We start from the raw sequence: 8,869 nt of genomic DNA, 5'->3' as shown, positions 1-8,869 counted from the left end.
ACACATACAAACAAAACCACAACACAGAAACTGGGGAACGTAACAGCATGTAATCTTCCGACTTCAACTGTATATCCATCCTGCCCTGCCTTTCTAAAATCTTTGAAAGCAAGTTAATAAACAGATCACTGACCATTTCGAATCCCACCGTATTTTCTCCACTATGCAATCTGGTTTCCAACCTGGTCAATGGTGCACCTCAGCCAAGGTCCTAAACGTTATCATCACTGCCATTGATAAAAGAAAGTACTGTGCAGCCTTCTTCATCGACCTGGCCAAGGCTTTCGACTCTGTCAATCACAACATTCTTATCGGCAGACTCAATAGCCTTGCCTTCTCAAATAGCCTTGGCTTCTTCTTCTGCCTCGCCTGGTTCACCAACTACTTATCAGATAGAGTTCAGTGTTTCAAAATGGAGGGCCTGTTGTCCGGACCTCTGGCAGTCTCTATGGGGGTGCCACAGGGTTCAATTCTCAGGCCGACTCGTTTCTCTGTATGTATCAGTGATGTCGCTCTTGCTGCTGGTGATTCTCTGATCCACCTCTACGCAGACGACACCATTCTGTATACATCTGGCCCTTCTTTGGACATTGTGTTAACAAACCTCCAAACGAGCTTCAACGCCATACAACACTCCTTCTGTGGCCTCCAACTGCTCTGGAATGCTAGAAAAATGAAATGCATGCCCTTCAACCGATCGCTGCCTGCCTGCCCGCCCGACTAGCATCACTACTCTGGACAGTTCTGACTTAGAATATGTAGACAACTATAAATACCTAGGTGTCTGGCTAGACTGTAAACTCTCCTTCCAGACTCACATTAAGCATCTCCAATCCAAAGGTAAATCTACAATCGGCTTTTTACCAATACTCATACACTTATAAAAGTATAAACGATACTCGTTATAATTTTGTTACGGAGCGTGAAGTACAGGGATGGGCAGCTCCAGTCATGAAGGGTTGTAGTGTGTGCAGGATTTTGTTTCAGCCCAGCTCTGACATACCTGATTCCACTAATGGTGGCCTTAATTGGCTATTCAAATAATTTTTTTGAGCTGGGATAGGACAGATGCCTGCACTCACTGTGGCACCTTCTCCAAAATAAAAAGTACTTTAACAGCATTGTGGCAAACTCATCATGAATGGGCCATGAGTTTTTCTCAATCATGTGATCTGAAGAGGGGAAAAAAGCCCAGAGTTTTTCCAAGTCATGTCACAGGGTCAGGAAATAGTCCTGACCTGAGAATACAGTCAATAGAAGTAATATGAGGAGAAAGAAACAGATAGGGGAGACAACTTGTATCATGATGGTTTTTATTGATTCACAGTAATGAATGTAGTGATATTTGTGCTGTAACTCATCTATGCAGCCAAGCCCTCTAGCCAGTACTTAACCACAGCTATCCCAACTATTCCATTGGCAAAATGTCACAAAGTCCATTTCCATACACCAATTATGCATAACAACATCATCAAATTCTCAAAATAAATCACTTTAGCAAAGGGATTAACATGAAACAAATCTTAAATGTGAAACCATTTGACATAAGAATTGATCATTTATTTCATGAAAGAATACTTTGGTCACACATGAATCAAAGATTTGGTTTTGGGAGTTATTTGAGTCTCTGAGAGCACAAGCTTTCTATATGAATATTAAATAAGCACCCTAGCTCACACATTCAGCTTACACTGCATACCGTTTCAAAACATTATCACATATGACAACCAGTTGGCAAACTGGCCATGTAGCATTATAGATATCCCAACGCTAGATATTCCAACAGCATGGATATGCGTACATACAGTAAAATATATGATGTAGATGTGAAGGATAAGAATCCAAAACTGTTATTATTAAAGTTATGGAACATAATACAAAAATTAAATAACAACACATAGAATAGACTATGTTATTATGTCAATAGCAACTGTACACAAGCACAATACAATTAAAAAACACAAATATTAAGTTATAAAATGTTTTTTGACATGATTAAATAGAGACACCTCTAAACTGTATTTAGTATGATTTAATCTACAGCTTTTATTGATTAAAAAGTGTGTGTGTGTGTGGGGGGGGGGGGGATGTGGGTTAACTTAATACTGTTTCATAATAACATGGAGGTGTTTTGTGATATAAAAGTTGATGAAGACAAGACGGCAATAACTAAAGCCCATGAAATGTGTATTGAGTGGGCAGGGAACCCAAAGAGATCTGCTAAAGATATTCATTAAAAAAACTATTCAAAGTCTAAGCTGTTGGGGGGGGGGGGGGGGGGGGGGGTGGTTTCTAAGCTGACATATGGAATTGTTTTAAGAAGGTCATACCATGGATCATTTAGCTATTTGATTTTGAATTTTAGGACCCATTTAGGTATCAAAAATATTGAATTTAGCCTTTACTACCATAGCCCATAGAAACGCATTGACTAACACATTCAAAAATGGCAAGAAACAGACAATCAATAAATCATAAGGAAAAGGAGATATGAAAGCTCAGGAAATATTTGTATTTATTTGACACATATTTAACACCTTATTTTTGTTGGTTTTAAACTACCTCCATACTACCATTCGTTTGTATGGGTTGCCTTTAGATAAGTCCTGTGACACTTGTGGGGATCGTAGAACAAAACGGAGAACACAATCGTGTTTGTGAGTCTCCACTTTCTATAGGCGTTTTTAGGCCAAACCGTTCGGATGCTACAGAGGTTTTTGTGAGAAGACAGATTTTCGGGATGTCTCGTGGTCTGACAAACAGCACTGTAGCTCTGTCACTTTCCACCGCAGATGCGGGAAGTGCAACATAGGCGGATTGAGATGCAGCTCATGCAAAGAAGAACTGATTAATCTAGCATAAACTGACAGATTTCTATATAGATTGGTGCGTCAATAGACTCTAGGGGGTTTTAAGGAACTCTAGTGTTTACAGCCGACCACGCCACATTCTCGTGTCCTGTCAGTCTTTTAAGAGCACAGGGGAAGGTCTGCATACTAGCTTTGAGACAGATTTGTTTCCATTTTAGCCAACTCATGTAAAAGACAAAAGATAAGGATAAAACACAAACAGATCCATCTACCAGTCAGCTATGGCATACATGCCACAAACATGGATGACTCAAAATGGAGACATTGTATAGAAAATCGAACATTCCACCGATACTGATTCAACTGGGAAATGGATAGATACAGTATATTTGAAATACTGCAGGGATGAAGCAAGGTTCAACTTCTAATCTGCTTTTAGCTTTTATCAGTTCCCAACAGCAGCACCAGCAGCAGCTGTTGACTGTTTGAATCCAGCAGTTTATTTTGCTCTCAGACAAACATGTTGTTCTCTTTAGGAGCTCAGTATGCCAGTTATGCGGTTTCTGCAGTAGTGGCCATGGTGGATTTTCACTGGTAGTAAAATCTGTTGTGTTGCCCACGTCAAGGCTTCCCCTCTTTCCTTTTCTTTCTTTCTCTTTGATCTCTCTCTGCTAGTGGAGGCTGCTGAGGGGAGAACAGCTCACAATAATGGCCGGAACGGAGCAAATGGAATGGCATCAAACACCTGGAAACCATGTGGTTGATGTATTTTATACACCACAGATTCTGCTCCAGTCATTACCACGAGCCCGTTCTCCCCAACTAAGGTGCAGCCAACCTCCTGTGCTTTCTGCCCATTCAAAGGCAGTGTTCTCTATCTCTATCAGTCTGTTTCTCTCTGGTCCTCTCTGTCAACCTTTTTCTGTTACCTCTCTACCCCCACCCTCTCTCTTTCCCTTCCCTTCCCCCTCTCTCCCTCTCTAGTCTGTCTATCCTACCCAGGCCTATAGATGGTGACAGCAGAGTTCACAGTTGCAGTGTTTCTCTTGTGTACGCCCCATGCTTACCCTAACTCTAACCCAAATACAGCTAATTAAAGGCTTTTTATACACTGCCTACCTGGCTGCCACAGAACTGTGGGTTTACCGCCGAACCTGCTTTCACTCACACTGGGAAGGCCATGAAAAGGAAAAGAGGAAAGTGCACCGAGATGGTTGGCACAAAGCTGTCTCTCAGTTTGACATTTGGTGAAAGGAATAGGAAAAGTTAAGATGATACAACCCTTTGAAGTTACACTCTAAGAAAATATTTTCTACCTGGAACCCAACATTTTTTTTTCCTGGAACCAAAAAGAGTTCTATCTAGAACCAAAAACAGTTCTCCGAGCTACAGGGACAGCCAAAGAACCATCGGTTCTAGGTAGACCCTTTTTTCTAGTGTATAACCTAGATAGTGACTTATTGGGTGAAAATGTGTTTGTTTTATATGTTTAATCAATATAAAAAGTATGCAAGCGTTAGCCTTAAATAATTTAACCTGCAGCATTACATATTATGAAAAGATTTGCACCAAAAGCATTGAAATTCAGTTAACACAGTAAAGAATAAAGTAAACTACATCAAGTTACATTTTCTTGGCTGGTATCAAGATAAAATCACAAAAGCCAACTTGAAGGCCTTCATGTAATAGTAATTTAAAAACAGAAGAGAGAAATGTTTACTAACTCAACACTATTTAGTTTTGTGTATCAGTTCTACTGTAGTTACAGTATTTTGAGAAAAAATGGTTAACACATCAGAATATGACTATCTGCACAATAATAAAACAGCTAATTAAATTGTAAAAACTAAGATAAACGGTTCATACACAACTATGTATTCAAACCCGGGCCTTGAGGTCCACTGTAGAGCTACGGACATCAAAGTCTACAGGAAGGTTGTGATTTGGTTAAACAGTACCAATATTGTGATAATGTAGATGTAGGAGACATTTGTCCAGACAGACCAACAGTCAAACAGATAACGCAGAACTCTTTTCAGTCATTCTTTCCCCTTTCCTGGGACGCGGGTATACGGGACCAAGCATATGTTTGGGGTTTTAGGCTGGATTTCTGTACAGCTGGGTTTCTGTACAGCACTTTGAGATATCAGCGGATGTAAGAAGGGCTATATAAATACATTTGATTTGACATGTTAGTCATTTTAAATCATGGACAGACAATAATCATTTAATCTTAATCAGAATTAATTCATACAAACTTTGAGTAGCTAAATTACTAGTAATCCACATTCAAAAAACTAACAAATGACCTAACAGTTGATTGAATTCATACCATTTTAATTATCCATTGTTAACTGAACTCATTTGGTTGCCTTGGTGACACCTGTCCTGCTCTCAGTTGCTATTGACTGTTGGGTGTGGTAAGGGTGATGGTCTTCTCCTGGTTGTGGTGTATTTTGGGTAGTGTAGCCAACAGCAGGTCAGGGCGGTGGACAGGTGCAATTCCGTGAGTCCTCTAGTGTTGTGGGGCAGGAGTCCCTGGACCCACCAGACCCCAGGCCACCCTGAGAAGTCTATGTTCCGAGCTCTGAGCCCTCTTCGCTGGGCACCAGACTGTGCCAACGCTGGGCCCTGAATGGGCCTAGACAAAGTTATTGGAGATCTGCCGTTGGTGCTCGAACAGGTCCTCAATCTCTGCACTGTACGCATCACCTGGTAGAAGAAACAACATACAGTTAGAGAGCGAACGAGCGAGAAGGAGAGAGAGATTGAGGAAGAGAGACAGAGAGAGAGAAAGACAGGGATAGAAAACAAGAGTGTGAATGTGTGTTAACAAGAGTGAAATAACTTCCCATACCTGCGTGACATCCATACATGTATGCTCTGTGTCCGTCGTATTTGCATCGACATCTCATCACGTTGTTCTGGAAGTCCGATTCAGCCATGTCTAACGAAGGGTTAACTTCCACCTGCAATATGACAAAGACAGAGGATATAGCTATTAGTATAGTCAACTGTATGCAATGTCAATGGACTGAGTGCACTAAACCAGAGCAGGCAGAACAAGAAACACATATTTGAAATGGGACTGATTAACTTTACTGTACTCAAATAGAGATTGTACTTGTTCTTTGTGCACGTATCAGTAGTTGACTATACTTGAACCCTATAATGGACCAGAGCCAGAGAGTAATGACAAAGTTATTACAATGTAAGAGAATTATGGTTGTCTGATCTCCTGACTTGCAGCCACTAACTCAATTCTTACCACACTGCTTTATTAGAAAACAGAGGGAGGAGTTTATTATTTTGTCAAAGGGTGGACTTTAGCTTCCCTATTTAACAAAATGTTCACTGATCTATGTGTGGTTTCACCAATGATTGATCAAAACGTATTGCTGATTGCCCTTAATTGAGTGCATGCATTTGCTGTGACTTGGAGATCTTCTGTGCTTAATTGTATGAAGTTTTTTAACCACCATCCTCCTGTGATTGGGGCTTCCCCTAAACTACTGTAGTTCACGCCCTCTGCCTCCTTTATAACCTGCGGTGCACATGGAGTACAAGATGCAAGCTGTCAGTGCAAACTACAAAGGTCTAAGCTGCAGGGCCTGGTTGGAGCTAGCTCCTAGTGGCGTCCATCCTAACATAGTCTGCCCTGCGTTCAAGGTTGTTGAAGTTCTCGATCCAAGCGCCACTCCCCGTGCTCCCATATGCTTGCGGTGATGGTATCTTCACCAGGTATTTGTTATGATGATGAAATTATGTACAATGTCATTTATTTGCTCTTAAAGTGTCAGTAGCGCGATTGTAGTCCTAGGTATTCTAATTGTTTGGATTAGTGTGCAAGCCACCATCCAGGTATGTATTGATTGCTATCTATATTGGTAAACAGAAAGAAATTGCCAGTTGGTTTGTAATCTTCTAACCGAAGAATATTGTAATTAAAAATATATATTATTGATCAAGTGTTGCCTGGTCCATTGCATTGCTCATGACCCAGCTCAATAGGTGGCCTGTCACAAACCTGTGTGTCTTCATAAGGTCGAGGTGTCACCCTCTCATTTAACAGAAACTGCCATTTAAGGTAACCATAGTTGGCAGGTGTTACAATTTCATTTCATTCTTACCCCTCAAGTCTCCCAGCCGTACCAGACCCGTGGCGTGGAAGAGAGAGGAGTAATAGCTTGCATCCCAGATAGCACCATATTCCCTATGTAGTGCAGTACTTTTGACCAGAGCCTATAGGGCTCTGGTCAAAAGTTGTGCATGATATGGCAACTAGGGTATCATTTGGGTCACACCCATAGAGTAATAATATGTGCAGAGTGCGCTAGCATCCACCGGACTGAAAGAGACATCTGAAATAAAGATTAGTTGGATGTAAAATTGTTAGATGTTCTCTGTCATTAAAAGTCAGTCATGGTTGGTATTGTTTTTATAGTTAGTCTTATTCCTTTCCATAAAAAAAGTGGGATGGCTTTTCCATATTTCAATAGGAGAAATAAATACAGGACTTTTCTCTCCATATAGAGGGACGGATGGATGAGATCCCCATTTGCTCTTTGAGTAGCAATCAAGTTGTAAAGATGTATAATGTCAAGACACTATAATAAAACCATTGTTTGTCCCATTCTGAGAAACATAAAATAAATGCTGGAAGACACTGCTTCAATAGCAGCCTGAGGAAAACTCATCAATAGTTTTGACTACTGTATGCAAGGTTGTAAGTTTAGCATAAATGTTGAGTAACAAACATATTTTCACCCATTGGGTGTACATGCTGAGAGTTGTATGGTTCGTCACAGGACTAAAGTATGGCCATTCCATATGCCCAACTGAGTCTCACTATTTGAGTTATAACTGAATAATCTGTCAGAGGAAGCATCAACCTGTTTGCTTCCACTTTTCTGTGCTGTTCATTGTAATGTCATTCTGTTTACATTTTTCATGTTAAAATCAAAATCGATCACAATAAAAGCCTCAAACATCGCCTATGCAGTCGACTACATCGGCTAAAATTACTCTTGGCTCTTAACTTAAAGAACACCTTTAAGTTGAGTTGAGGACATGAATTAAAGGAGTCATTTAGTTGGAGGTTAAAAAGGTGCAGTAGTTACAGAGTGCATTACCATGACTGTATACGTTTCTGTAATAGGTGCTATTCCGAGCTTTACCATGTTCTAATAGGCTGTTATTCACCAGTCTAACAGTCTACTTTCACAGCTGCTGACATAGCCATTCTCTTCTGTAAGCCCACACACTCCGGCGCGCACACACTCGCGCGCACACACACACATGCGTGCGAATGCAGGAAAACACAGGCAGGCAGGCTAAAACACACACACACACACACACACACAAACACACGGTGATAATACTGAGGGCCCATTTTCCCTTATAGCCACTATGTAAACCTACTACACCCACTTTAAATACAGGATGCAGCCAGTAACACAGGAAAGCAACTCTAAACTTCACCAACAAAAAAACGCCAGAAGAACTTGTTCAAGTTTGTGAATGCACAAAACCTAGCCTCTGTTGAAATTAGTGTTGGACTTGGTCATCTGTAGCCGGTTGGCTTGGGCCATCGGAATGTGTAACAGAGTGAGAAAAGGCCTGTAAGAACAGCGACGGAATTGTATGGGGGGAAATGAACTGTTTCTAATGGTGGTGGTGGTGGGGGGGGTTCTAATGGAACTATTTCTAACCCTGCGTGGTTCAAGGACAGAGCTTCTAGATCTTTATTAAATGTCCACCTCTCTCAAATGTAGACATGTAGGTAGCAGTGTCGCTGGATGCTTGAAATACATCCACAGGTACACCTCCTTCAACTGATGCCAATTAGCCTCTTAGAAGCTTCTAAAGCCATTACATAATTTCCTGGAATTTTCCAAGCTGTTTAATTAAAGGCACAGTCAACTTAGTGTATGTAAACTTCTGACCCACGAATTGTGATACAGTGAAATAATCTGTCTGTAAACAATTGTTGGAAAAATGACTTGTGTCATGCACAAAGTAGATGTCCTAACCGACTTGCCAAAACTATAGTTTGTTAA

The 8,869-nt window shown here is 40.8% G+C and overlaps 1 protein-coding gene across 2 annotated transcripts in view; it reads right to left on the bottom strand.

Moving 5' to 3' along the window:
* Positions 1 to 1,301: 1,301 nt before the first annotated feature.
* Positions 1,302 to 8,869, bottom strand: part of loxl4 (lysyl oxidase-like 4) — a 57,240-nt gene continuing 49,672 nt past the window's right edge. For both annotated transcript variants that reach the window (XM_021580870.2, XM_036960340.1), the window contains 2 exons: positions 5,668 to 5,779; positions 1,302 to 5,522 (listed from right to left, as the gene is read on the bottom strand). In XM_021580870.2, the coding sequence (XP_021436545.2) occupies positions 5,452 to 5,522; positions 5,668 to 5,779 (183 nt within the window). In that variant the 3' untranslated portion in view covers positions 1,302 to 5,451. The remainder of the gene's footprint in view (positions 5,523 to 5,667; positions 5,780 to 8,869) is intronic.

Source organism: Oncorhynchus mykiss, chromosome 23 (genome assembly GCF_013265735.2).
Source record: "Oncorhynchus mykiss isolate Arlee chromosome 23, USDA_OmykA_1.1, whole genome shotgun sequence".
NCBI classification, from domain to species: domain Eukaryota; kingdom Metazoa; phylum Chordata; class Actinopteri; order Salmoniformes; family Salmonidae; genus Oncorhynchus; species Oncorhynchus mykiss.
The sequence above is the reverse complement of the archived record's forward strand: the minus strand, read 5'-3'. Positions and strand labels throughout refer to the sequence as shown.